At 30.8% G+C, this 22,308-nt stretch overlaps 3 protein-coding genes, 1 long non-coding RNA gene and 1 other non-coding gene across 6 annotated transcripts; 3 read left to right on the top strand and 2 right to left on the bottom strand.

Annotated features, from left to right (window-relative positions):
• Nucleotides 1-1,722: 1,722 nt before the first annotated feature.
• On the top strand, nucleotides 1,723-11,191 carry LOC106777976 (nucleolar protein 6). 2 transcript variants are annotated; one of them, XM_022787373.1, is made up of 26 exons: nucleotides 1,723-1,986; nucleotides 2,070-2,231; nucleotides 2,368-2,533; nucleotides 2,616-2,732; nucleotides 2,826-2,956; nucleotides 3,056-3,206; nucleotides 3,723-3,790; nucleotides 4,314-4,412; nucleotides 4,512-4,627; nucleotides 5,505-5,679; nucleotides 5,775-5,885; nucleotides 5,979-6,057; nucleotides 6,194-6,337; nucleotides 6,431-6,544; nucleotides 6,773-6,894; nucleotides 6,976-7,058; nucleotides 7,139-7,263; nucleotides 7,390-7,510; nucleotides 7,589-7,726; nucleotides 8,771-8,867; nucleotides 8,950-9,075; nucleotides 9,493-9,585; nucleotides 9,684-9,789; nucleotides 10,131-10,273; nucleotides 10,351-10,440; nucleotides 10,531-11,191. In XM_022787373.1, exons 1-26 carry the CDS (start codon nucleotides 1,828-1,830, stop codon nucleotides 10,654-10,656), a joined length of 3,162 nt encoding a protein of 1,053 aa, XP_022643094.1. In that variant the 5' UTR covers nucleotides 1,723-1,827; the 3' UTR covers nucleotides 10,657-11,191. The 2 variants fall into 2 exon arrangements, with proteins under 2 accessions (XP_022643094.1, XP_014521309.1); XM_014665823.2 differs by having other exon boundaries at nucleotides 10,528-11,191.
• A 1,792-nt stretch (nucleotides 11,192-12,983) lies between these two features.
• Nucleotides 12,984-15,069, top strand: LOC106777077 (ADP-ribosylation factor-like protein 2). The gene is made up of 5 exons (XM_014664595.2): nucleotides 12,984-13,151; nucleotides 13,239-13,349; nucleotides 13,459-13,621; nucleotides 14,089-14,169; nucleotides 14,478-15,069. The coding sequence occupies exons 1-5, from the start codon at nucleotides 13,087-13,089 to the stop codon at nucleotides 14,613-14,615; spliced, it is 558 nt and encodes a 185-aa protein (XP_014520081.1). The 5' UTR covers nucleotides 12,984-13,086; the 3' UTR covers nucleotides 14,616-15,069.
• Nucleotides 15,070-15,958: 889 nt separating this feature from the next.
• LOC106777415 lies at nucleotides 15,959-17,333 on the top strand. The gene is made up of 3 exons (XR_001376937.2): nucleotides 15,959-16,129; nucleotides 16,723-16,920; nucleotides 17,015-17,333. It is a non-coding gene; the product is annotated as an uncharacterized LOC106777415 (long non-coding RNA).
• A 1,244-nt stretch (nucleotides 17,334-18,577) lies between these two features.
• On the bottom strand, nucleotides 18,578-18,859 carry LOC106777425 (protein RADIALIS-like 1). The gene has a single exon (XM_022775655.1). It carries the CDS (start codon nucleotides 18,857-18,859, stop codon nucleotides 18,578-18,580), a length of 282 nt encoding a protein of 93 aa, XP_022631376.1.
• A 2,291-nt stretch (nucleotides 18,860-21,150) lies between these two features.
• Nucleotides 21,151-21,222, bottom strand: TRNAQ-CUG. The gene has a single exon. It is a non-coding gene; the product is annotated as a tRNA-Gln (tRNA).
• Nucleotides 21,223-22,308: the final 1,086 nt, after the last annotated feature.

The raw sequence follows: 22,308 nt of genomic DNA, 5'->3' as shown, positions 1-22,308 counted from the left end.
TTAATGATTTTTAAAGGATTTAAGGAAAATGATTTGCGAGCAAGTGTATTGAAACCATTTATGCATGAAGCACGAAATTTGGGGATACGCTCTTCACATACAAGTGAATTACTAAAACACCATTTATTTTAATTTAAAATAACATTATGCATAAAGGTGAAATCGATTATTTTATTTGTAGAATTAATTTAGACTTTCTTTGGTGTGGAGGAGGCTGTAATCTATTCCAATTGTGACAGTGGAATCGATTCCACGTTTAATACCAATTTGTATACATGTTTTTTTTTTAAAAAAACCAACCAATGGTTTTTTTAGCTACAAACGGAACCAATGATTTGTTTTATTTTTTTAGTAGAAGGGATTTAAGTAAATAATAATAATAATAACAACAATTATAATATTTTTGTAATTTAAAATAATAATTTTAAATTTTTTAACATGATTTTTATTATTTATATTTAAATTTATATCATATTTATTCTAAAAATAAAATGGGTTAAATATGTTTTTAGTCCCTATATTTTGGAGTGATTTGGGTTTTAGTCCCTCGTACAAACTAATCTAAGGTACAATTTAGTTATTCAACCTTAGAAAACTCTGGTTTTAGTCTTTTTTTACCAAATTTTTTAACTTTATTTGCTCTTTCAAACATCAAATAAAGTTAAAAAAATTTGGTAAAAAAAACTAAACCCAAAGTTTTCCAAAAGTTAAAGGACTAAATTCTACCTTAATTTAAAGGAGGGATTAAAACCAAAATCGCTCCAAAGTATATGAACAAAAACATATTTAATCTAAATAAAATAATAATCGTCTAATTTTATTTATTAAAATGTATATTTAAATTTTTATACATATTACATCATACATAAATTTTAATCTCAAATCATATCATATTTCTCTTCATTTAAATAACACCTCAATTCTTTCACCATCTCTTTAAATCTATCAATTAATATTTTTTTCAAATCTCTTCTCAAATCCAAACAGACAAGATTTATCACATGCAACTAACATAATATATTCATATTCATGTGTAGATTTATTATTATAAATATTTTATTCATAATTATTTTTTATATTTTTATTCACTAATTTAAATTTAAACATTTTTTTAGTAAAAACTAGAAGGCAAAAAAGGAGAAAATTCAATCTTTTAGTAGAAAAACCCGACAATTTGGTATAGATTATTTTTAGAAGACTTAAATCGCTATAGTGATATAATTTCTTGAATATACAATTTTTTTTTATCAAATCTTAATTGAAAAATTGATCTTCTGATATTTAATATTAAAAATTAGTAATGTATTTCTTGAAATAATATGCACCAAAACTAATTTTAAAACATTATTATTAGTTTTTTTCTTAGACAAACAATTAATATAAATAATATTTACAAATTTATATCAATTAACTAAATTATATATTGATAATAAATCAAAAAATTTTAATTTTGAAAAAAAAATCTGCACTAAATTTTCTATAAGAATCAAATTGTAGGTTTATGAAGTTAGTGATATGAAAATTAAATGAAGTGTTTAAAATAAACAATTCATCCTCTCAAATAGAAAATATTCAAACAATTATTTTTTCTAAAAGTTAAAAAAAATATACATACTAAATTATTTCGGATTATATATCTAGCACAGTAACCCCAAAAATTAATCCTGATTGATTTCTTATAAAAATAAATCGAGTACATTAATCCACCCACTATCAATAATTTGAAAGGTTTGCCCCTTACACGTTAAGTCCCTCCACTCTTCCATAAACCCTAAACCCAAACAAGTCGTTAGTCATTCTGTCGCGTTTCCACAAACACTCACGACCATGGAGGCCGACGCTATGGCCATGGAATCAACGGAGTTAAAGGTGTCGGAGCTATTGAAAGAGGTCAACGTAGATTACTCTCTTCAGTTTAGTAAGCTCGTTGACAACACCGTTTCCGCCATCAAAGCCTCCATAGACAAAATCCCCAACGATTTCAAGGTCATTATTCTATTGGTCTTTCTCTCTGTTATGATTTTCGATGCATTCAACACTGAAACTTCTGAAAGCGCGTGAATTGGCAGGTAACTGCAGATTTAGCATCCCGGTTTGTTGCGGACATTGGCGCCGATAAGGTCGAGTTTAAGTTTAAGAAGCCAGAGTTTATTAAGACCGGTGGGAGTTACTCCACACAGAGTATTGCGAGGCCTGAAGTTAATGTTGATCTTATTATCAGGTTACCAAAGGTACAATAATCAGAAAAAAGAACAGCGATAACCAAATTTATATATTAATTAATTAATGTTTTTTTTTAATTTACCAATGCGAGATGTGTGTTTCGACTTTTATAACTGTTTTCAATTGTTTTCATTTTCTTGTCAGGAATGCTTCCACGAGAAGGATTATTTAAATTACAGATACTATGCCAAGAGGTGTTTGTATTTATGTTTGATAAAGAAGTATTTGGAGAGATGTTCATCTGTTGATAGGGTCGAATGGTCCACTATGCAGAATGAAGCCAGAAAACCCTTGCTCATTGTGTATCCAGGTTTGCATTACGTGTCCCTTCAGAATTTAATCTAATGCCTCTGTAATGATGTTGGTTATTCTAATAATGAAAATAATTGCAGCTGCGAAGCTTGTTGAAGTTCCTGGTTTTTTTGTAAGAATTATTCCGTCCGCGAAGGCTATATTTAGCATAGCGAAGTTGAACATGAAGCGCAACAACATTCATAACCTGAGTAATGGTCTGTTTTCAATATACCTTTATTCTATTTCTCCAAGATCGTGGTGTCTTCTTTTGACAGAGTTTTTGATGATTGATTGTTGATATCTTGAAGGGATTGATCTTCAGGCCACACCGAAGTACAATTCTAGTATTCTGGAAGACATGTTTATAGAGGATGCTGAATTCGTGAACAAGTATTTTGTTGGATGGAAGGAACTAAAGGAGGCTTTAATCCTGCTTAAGGTTTGATATTTGATTGTTTTTGGGTGTTTATGTCTGGGATTCTATGAATGAAATTGCACAGTGGAACGCGGAATTGATTGCTTGTCCTCATTGATTTAGGTTTGGGCCCGGCAAAGAAGTTCAGTATATGTTCATGATTGCCTGAATGGGTTTTTGATTTCTGTCATACTGGCATACCTTGCTTCTAAGCAGCATATTAGCAATTCAATGAAGGCTACTGAAATAATCCGCGTCACCTTGAACTTCATTGGTATGTGTGTAGTCTCTCCTTGCATCTCAGTTCATTTTGTCTAAGATTGGTATGTTATGAGAGTTAAGCTACTCATGTTGGTGGTCATGGTTGTCAATGTGTATATACTTACACTAATTAAGTCCCGTGTAATATACCGTGTTTGTGATACAGATCCGTTTTTGATGAAATGCTATGGAAAACATTGTTTAGTTCTCTTCTAAGAGTCTAAAATCGTTTACTTTTTTTAGTGTTATGAAAACAAAACTGTTACTTGTTTGAGTTTTCTTTTATGTTTTCTCAATGCATTATGATTATTTTTCTCTGTATATTTTGGCTTCTGAGTTCTGTCATCAAATCCTATTCCTTTTATTTTCCATCCAAAGGAATTACCAATAAAAAAAATGTACTCTTCGGTTTCTTAGTGAACATGTAGGCAATTGGCTACTAACTTTAAAATAGGCACCGACTGGGAATGGGGCTTCAATATGTATTGGCACAATAGATAGGTATTTATTAATGCCAGTGGTTTTGCAGCAACCTCAGAGTCGTGGAACCGAGGGTTATACTTTCCAAAGGAAGGCCAGATCCATATTACGAAGGAGGTCTGGATCTTTGCTTGGTTTTTTCTTTAACTATTTTTACTTATTGTAATTCTATTTTATGTATCATTTGATTTCATGTTTTATTTATTCTTTATTCTTTTTGTTTTGTTTTGATGGTTGTTTGTTAAACCTAATTTGGGCGAATTATTATTTTTAAAGCACTTTGAAAAAACTGAACAAAAAGCTACTATTTACTTTTTCAATTTTTAAGCAAATCATAGTTTGGTAATTTAGCGTAATGCTTTTGACCCAAAGTAGCTTTGTTATGTTTTCAATTGCTTAGACTTTAGTTTTAATCCTGAATAAATGGCAAATTTTTTCGCTCCATTTATTAAGAACTTTACTGGTAAATTCTGTCTTTTTCTTTTCATTTTGGGATATGTTTCCATTCATTGTCAGTCCTTCATTGTTGTCTTGGTAACACATTGCAACTGTTCTCGCACAACATGTTATATGAATTACATTGTTTACTGGAGGTTTCTTTTCTCATGTAATATGTTTTGTTCACTACTCCTATTTGCAGCAAAAGATTCAACTAAGAGAGTCATTTCCAATTCTCATATGTCATCCGTCTGGAGGATTCAATCTAGCTTTCCGAATGTCCAGGATTGGTTTTACTCGGGTACCTTTGAAAAGTACACGTACTTGTTTTTTCAATATTATAAACATTGTAGTTCTCAATTTGACTATGTATTTGTTTTGGACCTTCTTCTGTATTCAGCTTCAAGAAGAGGCTGCTATGACACTTAGGTGCTTAGAAAAGTGTAGAGATGGTGGATTTGAGGAAGTTTTTATGACCAAGATTGACTATGCTGTTAAGTATGACTATTGTATGAGGTAATGTTTATTCAATACTAGGTTGTCTTAACAGTGATTGGCAGCTTTGCCTCTTTGATAGGTAGAGGGTTGCGTGGTGAACTTGCCCAACCTAACCCAAATTTTTGGGTTGGATTGGGTCAACAGGTTCATGAATTTTAAACCCAATGATCCTAATACTACCCGACTACATAATAAATATACAACGAAAAATATTTGTCCAATAATTTTATTATAAAAATAGTTTTATATTCTATCCACACGGGCTTTTATGATTGTGCTTTATTTTTATACTCCTTTATTTAATAGGATTATTTTGGATATGTACATTTTTTATATATCTTTTATCATCGTAGCTAAAATGTATTGAATCCTTAAATTTAAAAAATTGTCATGTATGTGTTGTACTAAATATTAAGGCTTAATAGATCAACATGGTATAGGTGGATATGCTTGGTATTTGGATTGAGAGTTATAAATGGGTTTAAGTTGGAGCAATAGTTGCTTGGCAGAATTTGAAATGTGGTATCTGGTACTTTAAACCACATGTAAGTGTACTCTGTTTATAATATTTTATATTTGAAAATGTCAATTTTCAGCAATGTTGTCCATATGAACATGGATATGGAAAGTGAAAATATATTAATCATAATGATGTAAATAAACAGCCTTTTAGCACTTATTTTGATGCTTGTGCTTATCCTTACTACCTTATAACATGCAGGAGACTCGTTAACCTTATTCTCCTCTGCCTTTGCTTTTCTGTGGGTTATAGATGCTTGTGTATTCAAACACTTTATTTTATGAATGGATTCTCTGTTCTTTGAATAAATATCATTATGGCTTGCTTCATGTTACAAGAACTATAAGTTTATATTACTTCTTTTTGATCTTGTAGAATAAATTTGAAGGGAAAGAAGGAGGTATTTGCATTGGGATTTTGTTTGGACGATGAGTGCTGGAGAGCATACGAGGATAAAATACATGGTATTTTATCTAAAGGGTTAAATGATAGAGCAAGAGCCATTCAAGTTACGTGGAGAAATACACAATGCCGGTGGAGTGTGGACGATGTATGATTCCAAGCATGAGTTTCAGTATCCCATTTAAAATGTGTTTTCGTGCTTTTTGTCTTGTGTTCTATCTCTAACTGAATTCACTACATCAGGGCTTGTCGGTATTTGATAAAGAGCCCTTATTCATCGGAATTTCAGTGAGTACTTTGGAGAAAGCATATAGGATGGTTGATATCGGCCCAAATGCTGAAAGTAAAGAAGAGGTATATATTCATCTCCTTATATCCTTTTTTTCTTTTTGCTTTCACATTTGGGTTGCTGCATGTATTACAGTGCTCACCCATTATTTGAAGCAGGCTCTTGAATTTCAAAAGTTTTGGGGAGAGAAAGCAGAGCTTCGAAGATTTAAAGATGGTAGAATTGCAGAAAGCACAGGTGAGGCATTTATTCCTAGATTCGTTTTTTTTTTTTAATTTTCTGAGCATCACAACTTTCTCATATTGTTAGCTTAGATAAATATCTTGACAACTACTGATAATGGTGGTGGCTTTTGCCCTATAACATTTCACAGTATGGGAAAGTGAGCAATGGGCTAGATATCTTATTTTGAAAAGAATAGCAGAGCATGTACTTAGTCGACATCTTTCTATATCCACGGAAGATATTGTAGTTGTTGTGGATCAACTTGATTTCTCTTTGATTCACAGTGCTGGAGGTAATGATCTTTGTGAATTCTTCCTTTTCTGGTCTCATATTATATGCTTGGCTTGTTAACTGCTGTGATGCTTTTGAAATGATTCACCTACAGATCCTATATCATACGCTGGTAGTTTGCTTGGGGCATTTGATGTTTTATCAAAGCGCTTGCGTCTTATTGAAGACCTTCCATTGAAGGTGTCCAGTGTACTGCCTTTAGACTCTGGTATTTTACCATCCTAGACAGATATTTTATTTATTCATTCAAGTATAGGATCCCTACATATTTTCTTGTACAATTATTTTAAGTCATCTGTGTCAATACTTTTTGGTGTATGTTTTCATTGTTAATTAAAACCTGGAAAAAACTGCAATTATAAGGATGTTCAAGTTAATATTGAATCTTCTTTAAGCTTGAGCTCAACTAATGTTCTATGCTTATTTTCATTTTCAGCTTTTAGGTATACATCAGTGTTCCCTCCGGAACCTCATCTTCTAGCGAATGAAAAAATTGAATCTCTGAGATTGAATAAGTTCGTTCCATCATGCATTCAAGCACTGGAAGTTCTGATTCAGGTATGGCTTAATGCACCAGTTGTGCTCAGTGTCCTGGTATTTTATAGACAATTGAAGTGTAAATTCTTTTGCCCTTTACAGCTGGAAGGTTCTGGGAACTGGCCAATGGATGAAATTGCAATTGAAAAAACAAAATCTAGCTTCCTTTTTCAAATTGGATTGAGGTAGGGTGTAGATCTTTTATTCATTTCATGATCTTATTCTTTTTGATATTTATTAAGATGTGATAATATTTTTATGGCAGTCTTCAAAAGAAGTGGGGGATGACATGCACTGCCACTGAGGATAATGTGGACGTACTAATGTCAGGATATGCTTTCCGTCTAAAAATTTTGCATGAGAGAGGCCTGAGCTTGCTAAAAAAGGAAGGTATGTACTTCCACTTTGTATATGATTATGATTTAATTGGGTATGTACTTCCACTTTGTATATGATTATGATTTAATTGGAAAGGGCACTTCTCAATTTAACTTATCAAACCATTTTAACATGCAGTTGGGGATGTTCAGGCTAAGCAAGTTTCTTCCATTGACAAGAACCTTTTTATCCGTAGTCAACATGCTAATATGATCAATGGATTACAAAATCGTTATCCAATATTTGGACCAGTAGCTAGGTGAAAATTTGCAAATTTCTTTGTCAAGCTATGTTACATTTATAATCTGAAGCTGATGTATACCTTTCATTTGTCTAGACTTGCAAAACGATGGGCTGCTTCACATCTATTTTCAGCTTGCTTGGTAGAAGAGGCTGTTGAACTATTGGTTGCATATCTTTTTCTTAATCCTTTGCCATTTGATGTTCCCTGTTCACGGATCACTGGGTTTTTGAGGTGAGTTTCCTAGTCACTGTTAGTCATCTTATCAACCAATTAATTTTGACAGGATGAAATGACTACTACTTAATCAGTGATTGCTTCAACATTGTATTACTTACTCAAAGTCTTGCACTCATCTCTTTGATTAAACTGTTAAGGACCATATTAATCTTCTCTTGAGTGATTTTCTCCTTTAATAATCCTTTTCCTTTTAAAAGGACTAACTTCGTGTCTAAGATGATAGATCAAAACCTTCCAATTTTGTCCAGAGACATTGAGTGTCTACTAAGCCGTAGTCAGTAACTCCTTTAAACCTATATTCTCTGTAGAATACATTACTGCAGACAATGTATCAATTTGCTTGTTAAGGGGTTTGTGAACTGGGTATATGATGTTAGGATGTCCAAATAATGGGTACCAAAGAGATGACTGCACAGAAGGTTGAAATTCATTATACCTTACCTTTCTCTGGAATCTCCAGCCTAGTCTCTTTGTTGGAGGTTTAAAAGAAATGAAGGAATGAGTTAAGTAGGAAGTAAAGCAAAGAATTGCTGTATGAAGTCTATCTTTTATTGAATTGGTGAAGACTTTAAATACAAATCAAACTTAAACTGAAAAACAAGAAAATAGGAACTATACATGGGACACGATTCCATGTTTAACAACTTCCTAAAAATCTGGACCTACTCCTAAATTTATTGAAACAGTCAAACAACTTTAAAAATTGAAAACCTAAAGTATTTTAGCATGAAAAAGAACTGTAGCGACTAAAGTACAACTTCAACACTCTTGCAGAGGTCATATGCCATTTCCATCCACAAACAGATCGTATACATTATTCTCCCACATTTCTACCACTTCATTTGTTACTTTTTCTCTCCCTTAGTCATGATCCTCTAAATTGGGCACCTTTCTATTCCTTCTGACACAGATGTTAGTTATTTTTGGGTTTCTAGCAAATTCTCGGGACTTGGCTTCACATACGAGAAAGCTGCAAAGGGCTAAGTATTACTAAAATATATTATAATACGATCTTATGCTTATTGATTTTTTTGACAGGTTCCTGCGATTACTCTCAAACTATGATTGGACTTTCTCTCCATTGGTTGTTGACATAAATAATGACTTGAGCCAAAGTGACGAGAAAGAAATAAATGTAAGTTGTGTGTCTGAGTACATGATTCGGTAAATCATGATAATGTTAGTCTCTGAAAATATTTTTCATCATGGATTTTCAGGACAACTTTTTGGTAAGAAGAAAAAGTCAGGGTGAGAGTGGACAAAGTGTAGGACCAGCAATGTTCTTAGCCACAGTTTACGATAAAGAATCTGAGGCTTGGACTGGATTATCACCTAGTGGAATGGTTAGTTGCTATTCAAATTGGAAATAATTGAGCTTTATTAGAAAAGGCTTGAGGAGCCGAAGTTTCTTGATTTTATTCCTCAGTCCTCCATTTTGTTGTCACATAATTCATGGAATAATGCTCTACAAAATAAACTCTAGCGTGGGTTAACTAAAAATATTCTGCAAGAATGTCCTCCAGCAAGAGTGTGCTCAGTAGTTGGGGTTTGGTTAAAGTTGAGTGTGCTTAGAATATATAGGAAATTGTCACAGTTTACTCTATTGTTCAGTTTTCCACACATATGTTGATGTTTTAAACTTCATGACTGCATTTTAACACTTTACTCTAAGTATTCTGTTGCGTCTGTTTCAAGCGCTTGTTAACTTATTCCGTGGTGATTGCCTTGTGACTATGCATCAATTTTTGTGATTTTACCAGGAACTGAGAAGGTTAGTTGCATATGCCCGAAGCAGTGCCAATTTGCTGACAAAACTCACATTTCAAGAAGAGTTTGGTCCATACCGATGGGAGGTGAGTGGAGCAAATTTTTAAGTTATTTTCTCATTTCAACTTTTTGTTGTAGAAGATTATATTTTCGGAGTTATTGAGTTTTTTCATTTTTGCTGCAGTGCCTTTTCAGGACTCCTTTAAACAATTATGATGCAGTAATTCTTCTCCACAAGGACAATCTCCCGTATCCCCAAAGGCTTCTCTTCCCTTCAGAAGTTAATCATGGTACAATTAGTAGCTGGTAGTTTACTTGTTAAACAGTTCTTAAATGATTGATGGTGAAGGGTTACGGGTTATGTAATTGTTTGGTAGTTATAATTGTAGCAAGATTGTTACAACATTTTTTCTTCGTAGTCAAGTGTGATGGAATCACATAAAATGTACTATGCATGAAAGATACATTTATAATGCAGGATGGCATGGGTTCAAACTCATTAGAATAAGGAATTAGTATGTTGAAGAATAGTAATTATTGATAGCTTGATCTTTTAACATTTATACATTATTCGTTTCCCTTTCACAAGTTATGCTTAATCAAATGGTATTCTCACTTGCCATGTTGGCAGGAATACATGTTGCAGAAGGACAAGCCAGCAAGTGTTTTCAACCCTTTTTGTTGCCTAAAGATTTGAAGGGCAGGCCAGAGGAACTTAAAAATAAGTTGCTGGTGGATTTTGATCCATCAAAGTGCTTTATCAGAGATTTAAAGGCAAGTACTGTGAAAGTGATTTTATGTTGAATATGTTCCTCTTCGCTAATTAGATACGTATAATTTATCACTTGCAGCATGAGTTCTCAGCCTCATTCCAAGTATGGCATGATTATCTGGGAGGCGATATTATTGGCCTAACATGGGGGGAATCATATTCTTCCAAGGTATAAAATTTGCATTTATATAATATGAATTCTTTACAAATCTCAACAAATCGATCATCTGATCACCATTTTTTTCTTTCTCTAAAGAAGCGAAAGCACGTGGAAGTGGTTGATGAAGAATATAATCCTTTGAAGGTGTTAAAAGCAGTGGGGGAAATTGGGAAAGGATTTGTGAGGAGTGTATACTTTCTCAAGCCCCCAAGGCTCAGGGATTAGTATTAATTTAGTCATCTTATCAATATGTATATTGAAAGAATTTTGCTCGGTAACTAGCTAATTTTATCGATAGAAAAGTAACATTAATTAGCATGGAGGAATCAGTCAATTGCAGGATCAATGTTGTAGAGCAAAAGAGTACCACTTTATTGAGGGAAAAGGAGTTGCTGTAGATTGATATCTATGTATCTTCATTGTACATTATTCCCTTCCACCTCCACAACTTGGGCAACCCGAACGGTGGTGTGGTAAGATTTCCTAATTCTTATTGGTAAAGAAGCAAGCTGACAATATGGCATAATACATACAGGATATATTCAATCGAATGTCTTAATTCCCTACATATATATAAGACATCAAGATAAATTTGTCCATGCATAGCTGGATTAATTATTGCAAAGCAGCAATGGTGTTTTGAGCTGGAAATTTCAGACACAGCGTCTTTAGGGGATTCTTGTGTACATTAATGTTTTGAACCGATTATTTTCATATATTTCTGGGATGTAGTGGCATGTTGCCGTACCTCATTTTTTAAGTTGCCGTAAGTTTGAAAATAAGTGTTATTTTAGTTTTTAAATGTAATGCTAATTGATTTTTCCTTTTATATTCCTAATAATATTAGCTATAGACACTAAACATTAAAAATGAATTATAGACATTAAGATTAATTTTGTAAAATTGTTTTCTTTTATCTGCATTTTGGTTTTCCTGTAGTCTGTAAAATGCTTGTGATGGCATATTATGGGACGATGTGAGAGTAGAAAATTCACTGAGGTTAATTTATATACAGTTCAAAAAATTACTCTCGCTCTGTTTTTGCATGTTACTAGTTGAACAAAAATTGCTAGCCGTTTTTCTTTTGAAAATTTGAATTTTGTTTTACATTTAAAGTAATAGCAACTTTGTTTTCAATAAGTTATATGTACTTCAAATTTTAATGTTTAAATCCTGAATTCTTGATTTAGTTTTGTTAAACTTAAATTTTAGTCCAACACAACTCAAGAACGTGGTTTTTTTTTGAGTTAGAGGATTTTGGACGAAAATTGGGTCAAATTTGCAGTGGGAATAGAAATAATATTTATGATTATTGAATAAAAATATGAAATATAGTAAGTATCAAAGTATAATAATCCTTCTAAGTAATTTCATTTAATATTTTATTATTATTTAAAGTTGTTAAATTGTTATCTATGTCCAAATCATATTATTGTTTCTAAGACTAGACTCTAGTTCTCTCTCTCTCTCTCTCTCTCTCTCTCTCTCTCTCTCTATATATATATATATATATATATATATATATTTGCTTCTTTTTAAGAAGAAATGATAAAACTATCATTTTGTAATTTTTTTAAAAAATATGCGGATATTTTTTTTAAGAAAATACCGATTTTAATCACAGTATAATTTCACACAAAAAAATGCAGTGCTTCCAAATATATCCTCTACTTTTATTGTTTAATATGTAGTAGCACGATCGGGCAGATTTTAATTATCTGAATAAGTTAAATTTAATTTGTTGTTTTATATATTATTAACTATCTAATATTCCAATTCTTTTCAATGTATAATTACTTATACCAATTTTTTTTTTTAAATTCATGTTCAATTTTGAAAAATTTAAATAGTTATCAAAATTAAAAGTCATACTTATAAAAAAGATTGCATAAAAATAAATTTAAAAGGAATCACCAAAGCCATATCATATACACTTTTTTCAATTCATTAAAAAAAATTAAAATAAACAGTCGTGACAAAGTCGAAGTTTTTGTGAAAGCACCCAATGATGTAATTTACTTTGAAAAATACTGAAATAAAAAAAAAATGGGTAAGTTATATTTAGAAGTACAATTTTACAAAGAAAAAAAAAACATACTTCAAATCATCAATTAAATTTTATTACCATACTTATTATTTTAATTAAAAGCCGTGATTTATCATATGAATAAATAACGATCACTAATTTCCTCTTCCAACGAAAAATAATGACCACTAATAATTAATATCTTTAAATTAATTGATTAGCAATTTACAAGGTATTTTCTCAATAAAATAGAAAGGTATTTATCATTTACTTCTACACCAATATATTTATTTGAGCTCGTGACCGTGTTTTGTATTTTATCTATCTTAGCATATTCTTTTTCATGTGATTTAATGATTTGAATCCCTTTTAGATAATTCCCAAATTATATATTGTTTTATAGTGGGAGATGTGTGCATGATGAGTAAAAAATGTGATTTTTTTTTTTAGAGCATCTTGCTATAAACCATTTTTCAAATTTGGCCTAAAACATTACCATTTTCACAATGAAAAAGAAACAGAATACAAGAAGCACTCTGACGTGGGAATATTTATTAGCTTGTCAAATTAAATGGAGATCCAGAAACGCATTTTTGGTTCGAAGTTGAGTGGAAGTGTTTGGGAGCCAAATGGGTCTTCTGAGCATCATTAGAAAAATCAAGCGGAAAGAGAAGGAAATGCGAATTTTGATGGTGTAAGTTATTCCTTCAATTCCAATTTCTCTTTATTTTCCTTGTCAATAATACGTTTCGATTAAAACCTGGATTCACTTTTTATACAGCGGATTGGACAATTCGGGGAAAACTACAATAGTTTTGAAGATAAACGGAGAGGACACTAGCGTCATTAGTCCCACTCTTGGCTTCAACATCAAAACCATTGCTTACCAAAAGTACTGTTCATTTTATCACCGCTCAATCGCATTATAATAGGGTCTTTATCTGTGTAGCTTCAATTTTTTTGCTTTCATTTTACCTTATAATTCAAATTGAAATTGGTAGGTACACCCTAAATATATGGGATGTTGGGGGGCAGAAAACAATAAGATCTTACTGGAGAAATTACTTTGAGCAAACAGATGGGTTGGTCTGGGTGGTTGACAGTTCAGATCTGAGAAGGTTGGATGATTGCAAGTTGGAGTTGGATAACCTTCTCAAGGAAGAGGTTTGTTCAATCCAAAAGTTTCTTAATTATTGACAAACAAGTTGTATACAAGTATTATTGGTGTTGATAATTAAAGATATATTATGCATTCATGCTTTTGGACTCTTTTTTATTTGGTTGACATAAAGTTCTATACTTCTATTGGTGTTTTGAGCTAATATTGTCTGAAGTTAATACTTTTCATTGAGTAAATGTTTGAGATTTTTGGTCTTGGTTCAATGCTTTTACCACTCCAACGGATTATTTGTAGTAGTAGTGCCAAACCCATCACCAAACGGAGTTATGTGATTCCTGTTGTCGACCTCATCTGGTTGGATAAGGATTTGTTGTTGTTAGTTGTATCAAGAAAGTAAACTGTTGCTCTAGCTTGTTGTTTCCCAATTTGGAAAGATTACACGATTAATCTGTTTTCTTTTTTACTCATGTGGGTATCGGTGTTGACAATGCTTTTATTGTTCATCCAACAGAGGCTGTCTGGAGCATCTTTACTGATATTAGCAAATAAACAGGACATAAAAGGTGCCCTTACACCTGAAGAAATAGCTAAGGTGAGGTTAATTTTATATGGTGTTTCTTCCTTAAACTGGGTACAATTTCCTGAATTTCTGTACAGAAAGCAGCCTAGCAGATTCAACAAACTGATCTAAGGAATTGACGATCTGGTTTACTTGAAGTGATCAAGGAATAGGTTTATATGGTGTATCTGTAATTATTAGCAAAAGTTGAATTTTATATATTTTCAGGAAACACAGGAACTAAATGTTAGAAAATTTTTAACTTTTCATACCGTAAGTCCCCGAAACCGCCGACAAGTAACTGAAGTTACGAATGCTTCTAATATGAACTAATCATGTAGGTGCTGAACTTGGAAGCCATGGATAAATCTCGGCATTGGCAGATAGTTGGCTGTAGCGCATACACTGGTGAGGGTCTGCTCGAGGGATTTGATTGGCTGGTCCAGGACATTGCCTCTAGAATCTATATGCTTGACTGATTCTTGTTTATGCCATCTTCTGTGAAATTTGTCCAGCTTACAAGAGAATTATCAAACCCAATATATTTTCTTTGGAAGAGATTATGGATTCACTGCCTCACTGATGTTTTTCTTAGGAGGGGATGGGTTGGTGTCTGTAAAATTGATATTGGATTTTGAAGCAGCAAGATACTGGATTACTTGGAGGTAACATACCTGTCATGCACATGTGAGAATTGGGAAGACTCTTGATTTTGAACACTTAGAGAAGTTTATAAGGGACGTATTTTTAATCAAATTAAATTCATTTAACAGAACCACACGTGCAAAAGGAACACCTGTGGACATTTTAAGCACGTAGGTGGCGGATTGAACTTGTTAGTTCGTTCTATGTTTCTTTTTTGTGACAACTATTGAAGTTGAGGAGCTAGGTTTTTCAAAATGTTGTTTTAATGTTAAACTTGCTTGATTTGCTGAAGAGCAGCAGTACTAGGTTTATTAGGTATGCAAGGAAAGAGCTAGCATTTCTTTTTTGAAGGGCTAAATCAGAGATGCAACTTTATATTAAAAATATATTTTCTGATTGTAATGCAGCAGTGAGTTGGTCACAAGGGACAGTGTATTTTTACACTTCGGGGAAGTTTTAAACTGCATCGATTAATTTTAGGGAAGTATAGTTTTCACATCTTTTTTTAGACTTGTTTTTTATCCTCATACATACTTGATGAACTCATCTTCAACTTTGGAAAAATGAGTCTTTTTATTTTTTAAATACTTAAATTTAATGTTTAGTAACTATTTAAATAACCAGAGTTGATTGAAAAAAAATATAACTTTACATATATACAATTATTCTTTTCAATGCTTAAATTTAACATTTAATGGCATTTTTTTATAGTTAAAAACGTCAATACAAAGATGAGAAGATTAAATACTATATACTCTTTAAGTTTGAGAACTAAATTGTTTTTTAAACAAAATGGACTAGCTTTAAAAAAAAATACATATATACTTAATCCTTATTTTTAATATCAACTGTGAGTATATTGATTTTATATATCACTAGGGGAAATACATGTTTATTTTTTAGTGTAGATATTTAATTTAATTTAAAAACAATTAAGTGGATTTAAATAATTTATCATTTACAAGATAAATTAGTACAATAAGTATTTTAATTTAAATAATAATTAAATTTAAACTAACAGTTATTTAAAAGATAGAAATAGAAATGTAATTATTGAAATTTAAAATATATAAAAAAACTTAAAGAATAAAATTATAAAAAATGTATACACAAAAAAGTAATTCCTTTGCATATAATTATTATTGATGTTTGAAAAAAAAATTATTTTACTAGATTTTGAAAAATATAGCAAATAGAAACAGTGGGCTTTGTGCGGTGTGGCGGTAGTAATACCAGAGCCCACCGGAAATCTTGAATATCGTGCCGTTGGTGTTTTTCCCGAACGAAAAAATTTCTATTGTCTCATCCATCGCTAATTGCTCTTCGCTTTCCTTCGCGCAAACCGAAAGTAAGCTGTCTTTGGTCTTCTTTCTCCTTTTTATCATGTATACTTTTTTGTGTTTTTAATTGGAAGCTCCTTGCAACCAGCGATTCCAATAGTTACTGTTTTTATTTTTATTTTTATTATTATTATTATTATTATGAATGTTTGGTAGATGTTTGATGGGCTTAGTGCAATATCTCCGTGAGTAGTCACAAATTACATCGATGTAAAGTTTTTTTACGACTGTCTCTATCTTCTTCTGCATTACCTAACTTTAATCTTTGTCAATGTAATTTAAATTGTATCCCATCAAATTCAGATGTAAATTTTAATCTTAGGAAGGAGTGTAAGGGGTGCATGCATGAATATATACACACAGATAAACAAATATAGCTCCAAACTTTAACAACTATCAATCAAATCAGTTTATTGTAATGAACTTTGCCTCTTTTAGTAAATTTTGTTATAATTTGCTCATAATGGTCAAGCTATATAATTAACCTTCAGAGCAAGCATGTGTTAGCTGTTGAGTTATATAAAATTAGCGAAGCATGAAATTTAAAGGAAGTGAGTTCCTTTCAATATCTGTTTTAAAGCAAGATACATAATGGTGGTAGGTGCTGGCTAGAATGGATTCCAACAACAAACAGACTGATGAGCAACAACCAGTCAAATCAGCATCAAGAGTCTCATTTTGCCAAAGAAAGAAGTCTGGCAATGGAAGCTTCGTGTCAAAATTAAGAAATCACTTTCATGAGTTTATGCATGCTTCCGCAGACGAACACAGAACGTGCTTGAGAAATACAATTCAAAAGGTTAATTTCTACTGAAGATTTATGCATCTTATAAGGTCTTTTTTTGTGATGTCTGCTTTGTGGTAAGTGATAAATTATAATTTGTTTGAAACAGATATTAGATGCATCAAACTTTTTTGGGAAAAATGGCCGCAACACAAATGAAGGTGACTCTGTAACCCTTCAGTCATCTACAAAAAACTAGAAGGCTTTCTTGACTCATCATTAGTAGAGTGATAAGAGAGTTTATAAGACATCCGTGGCCTTATAGAATGCATGCTTTTGCTTGATATGCATATATGTGATGTGATGCTTTATGTTTCACTGCAAAGTCGTTTGGTCATTTGTTAACTACTTAAACCTACATAATCATACAATAGATAAATTGTAGAAAATTTCTTATATTAATTTATCCAAGATATGATTTAAATTTAGTTTATTGAAAAAAATATTTTATTTTCTAATCAGAGCCAATATAGTTGTGTAGGAGCTTGCTTTATTGTTGCACGTGATTGTAGAATTTATAACTCTGTAGTGAGCATATTGAAGTCAACATTAAATTCTCTTTGCTTATTTGATATTCCGCACCTGCTTTAGTCCTCATAGGATTAGTTAACTATTAATGCTCAATTTCCAAAATAAGAAGTTGCAGCAAGGCTTGTTAAGCCTTTTATCTGTTCTTATATAAAAAGAGGTGTCATGGTGAATGCTAAGCATGGAAGAAATTTACAGCACCCAGTTCTAAGGAGAAAACAGAGGTAATGAAGAGCAATGCTAAAATGACTTCCCGAAAAATGGTATTCATTCTTCATAATTTTAAATCCCTCAGCCTGTACATAATTTTTGTCAAAAAATGTTCAATTAGCGTACAGTGGAATATTATCTTGTGATCCTCCACTTCCCCGTCCCTCTTAAGGTCAGGTACTTAACCATCATCATGAAGTACAAATTGGTCTTAATCTAGTTAAAAGTATAAATGATAAGGAGTGAAGACTCTGTCGCACTATCTTTCTAGAGTTTCATTATGAATTTATAAACTAGTACCTACGAATATTATTATCTTCGTTGTACAAAATTTCAATTCCAAATTAGACATTTCTATGAAAAGAAACTAAAGAGGTCAAATAAACTATTTTTTTTGGAAGTTAAAGACTTAAGTCATAAAAAGTATCTTTAGTTTCTTCAAAATTGATTTTAATTTGTATATAAACTAATTGTCTTTTATTCTTCTACAAATATTTACCAAAAGAGTTATCTTGAAATTCAACTATATCTCTAACGATATGCATGAGACTAAGAGAGTGAATTGACTGGTATTATTCGCATTCAAACTAAATGCATCACTCGTTCCCTCAGTTTTTGAGGTGGGGGTAGGCAAACAACTTTTCCTAATTGTCCTGCATTTTGTAGTCAATAATTACTGTAAAAAATATTATTCTCATGGGATATGAGGATCAGCATCAGGCCATACTAGTCAGGTAGTGGATAATAGCCATTGATCACTTTAAGTATTTCCTTTAGGGGAACCGTGATTTAAAAACTGTGGCATAACATAAATCAGTGAAGTCATACTTATTGGAAACTGATAGTTTCATACATCGAGAGAGAGGAACATCTCTACTTTTGGTGGAATCATAAATTTGTTTCCACAATAATGCTAATGAGGGAACAACATATGTTACCTTTGCTCTGCATGGCTGATGCTTACTTTGGTACATCCAGCATTTCTCCTGTAAGCAGGGAGGGGAACCTTGCCTGACTCAATGTTTTTTATGTCCTCAAGGAGCATCTCATATTGCCTCTTGACTTCAGCTTCTGTTTCTCCAACAAACATAGCTATGTTGTTCCAACGGTCAGGGATGTCCTTATCATATATTGCCAAGGCATTTTCAAACAGTTTGTTCTTCTGGGGTGTCCATCTTAGACTGGTGTTTGGAGAAGAAAGTGTTTTTGATGTCATTGATACAAAAATCAGAGGTGAAGAAAGTGAAAATCCTTTGGACAACTAGTCACTAAATTAGGAAGAATCTTTGACTGCAAAAAGGGGCGTAAATGAGTGAGAAAACAATGGATTGAACTGTAGAAGACTGGTGGGAAACACAATGAAGTAGGAAGTTGTTGAAGTGAATATTATAAGAGGACACTCGATTCAAGAAATGACACTGCAAAACTAGTAATTGGTGCTTCTTTTAAACTATATATGGAAAGTTTGCGAGATGTCAAACAAAAGTACGACTTATTAATACTGTGTTTATATAATATGATCATTTTGCAGCGGGAAGATTAATGAAAGGATTTAAGTCCTGAAGATTAATTAGTTGCTTCCTTTTTAAGTATTCTAGTGTTTGTCCTAAACGGCTGAAAGTTAAATAAGGATTTTGGATTCAGTATTCCATGTTAGTTCTACTGGTTTAGTACATGTGATATTTCAAATACTAAACAATAATTTAAAGAGATGAACATAGTGAACTTATATGCATTGTTCGCATTTTGGTTCAAGTAATGGTAGATAATAGAAGCTATTATGATAATGTTATCTTTACCAAAACAAAACCTATTATCTCATTGTATTTTTTTCAGCTTCATTATGATTATTTTGTCATTGTCATATATTACAACCTCTTCATCTGGGTTGGAATATTACGGTAGCTAGTCTTATTTTAACTGTTTTGAAAGTTTGTCAGCGATTGTTAATTAAGGTTTTTTATTTACTTCTAAGAACTTTAGATCATTGCAATGCACTTTTAGAAATATATTTTTATAAAAAAAAATTAAGTAAAGAAAGAAATTTAGATGTTAGTGATAAATAGACGTTAGTCTTTCCAGCAATTTGTGTTCTAATGAAGAGAAAAGATTGGACGCAAAAGCAGAACACGTGGATTACGTAACAGTATTCCACATACTACAGTGCATTTATATTTTATAAATGTTCTTAATAAATGTATTAGGTACCACAACGTCCTTAATCACAATTTAATATTATAAATTCCACGTGCTACATCTTCCTGTGGGAGGACACGCGTCTCTTTATGCTTCTTCTAAAAATAGCGATAATAAAATTGAAATAATATTTTATATTCCACGTAAATCTCTTACCAACTATTGTATATTTATCTTAAGTCTGGTATGTGAAAAATAAATTATAAACACTGGATTGCCTTCATAAGTTGTTTTAAATTAAACTAAAATTAAAGATACACTTTTACAATGTGAAAGAATGCTTTTGATTTATAAATTAGTTTGTTTCAAATAGCCCTTTCTACTTTAGAAAAAGAGGGCAAAACTCTAAACGAGTTATTTCCTAATTTAAAAAATGTTGATGATATATTTTTAAAGTATTTTTATTATTAGTAAAAAGTTGTCTATATAAACCATATTTTTTATGAGTTTTCTTCTTGTTTAATAAGTTTTTTATAATTTGTAATCAACTTTAACTAATAATAAAATATGCATCTATAAAGTATATTGGGATGTATGTGGGAATGTATACATTTCTCTTCAACTTTATTTTAACAATAACATTCATGTTTGTAAATAGTTTAGCTTTGTAGAAAAATTATTCTTTTTAATGCCAGTTAAACGTATTAGTTTGAGTTGAAATTGATAAAATTTCATAAGGATCTATTATATATAGGGTGCTAAAATTGTTATTAGTTAAAATTGTTGTTTTATGTAAGTCAATATGTATTTTAATATGATTAAATTTTAAGTGTTATTGTATTTATTGAGTTATATATATATATATATATATATATATATATATATATATATATATATATATATATAATCTTTAGTAAAATTTGTATCTTTTTTAATAATTTTTCTATCACTTATAAAAAATATAAAGCCATTAGTCGAAATTATATTAATTTAGTAATTACTCAGTAGTACTTACTCATTTAATGAGGTTAATGTTTATTATAAGTGAAACTTATGTATGATATTTTCATAGGCAATAAACATAATCAATTTGTTTCATTTTGCTGAATTTCCAAAATAATATTGGCAGTGTATCACCAAATTTAGAATATAACTTATACCGAGAACTAGGAGAAATAATTTATTTTATAAATTTGATATAATACCGAGAACTAGGAGAAATAATTTATTTTATAAATTTGATATAATATTAATTTTTTATTTGTGTTTATCAAATATATTGAGTATGTATTTTATTAATAAATAATAGCAAGAAGAAATAAGAAGTTATTAATAACATTGATAAAAATCAACTGTTTCGGAAAAATTATTAGGTCCCACCGAGATTTGAACTCGGGTTACTGGATTCAGAGTCCAATGTCCTGACCACTAGACCATGGGACCAATTGATGTTATTGATGAACTCTTATATAATTTATCGAAATATTAATTAGCCTTTACTTTTCAATAGATTCATAATTAGGTAAGAACTTCTCAAATTTTGTCTTAATATATTATTATTTTTCATTTGATTCCTAGATTTTTCAGAACACCATTTTTAGTTGGTTAACCTTAATCATAAAAAAGAAAACAAAATATAAGATTATGACTGCTTTATATGTTGCTACTTTTGAAAATTTCTCCTTTTGACATAATTTTAGTTATAATTACTTATCCATTATACGCTATGAAAATTTTGTATTAGTTCTCTTTCTTATCTTACTCATAATAATTAGTATTTTCATTAAAAGTTGAATTATAAAAAATATTATTTATAAGAATGATTAAGGAGAAATGCATTATATACTGATAAACAAGTGAAACGAAAAGAAAAATGATAAAATAGTAACAATGATAACCACATAATAACAAGATAATAATATCTAATGATAAAAACACTGTATGACAACTAAAATAAAAATAATAAATTGTTGCAACAATGAAGATAAAATGTTAATATTAATGATAATAAAAATAATGATGATAACAATGTTGCCATCATGTGAAAGTGATAACAAAAAATTTTGGTAACAATATTATTGATATACTAATATAGTTGTGCTGACATTGTTGGTGATTATTATGACAACATAAAATAAAATGAATGATTATTATGATACAAATTATAATGAGAACAATGATAACAATAATAGTAAAAGTAAAGAGAGTAATAGGAATTACAATAAAAAAAGGTTATAACATTATAATAATTATCATAAAATTGAGATCAAGTAAGAATAGAAAGAAAGTGGACCACTCTATTATCTCATATTCGAATTCATCTCCCCTTTATATCATATAAACAATATAAAAGAAACTACAGCAAACAATTTTCTACACAATATTTAAATATATCATAATAAGTAACATAAAATGATAAAACACTAACTTTTTACCACATGTAATAAGAAGATTTTGAATATTGAAAAATATATAGATTATCGTACAAGAAAATAGATAAAGAACCAAAAGAAAAATGTAAAATATTTA

This window comes from Vigna radiata, chromosome 11 (genome assembly GCF_000741045.1).
Source record: "Vigna radiata var. radiata cultivar VC1973A chromosome 11, Vradiata_ver6, whole genome shotgun sequence".
NCBI classification, from domain to species: Eukaryota; Viridiplantae; Streptophyta; class Magnoliopsida; order Fabales; family Fabaceae; genus Vigna; species Vigna radiata.
This window is presented reverse-complemented; position numbering and strand designations above follow the sequence as displayed.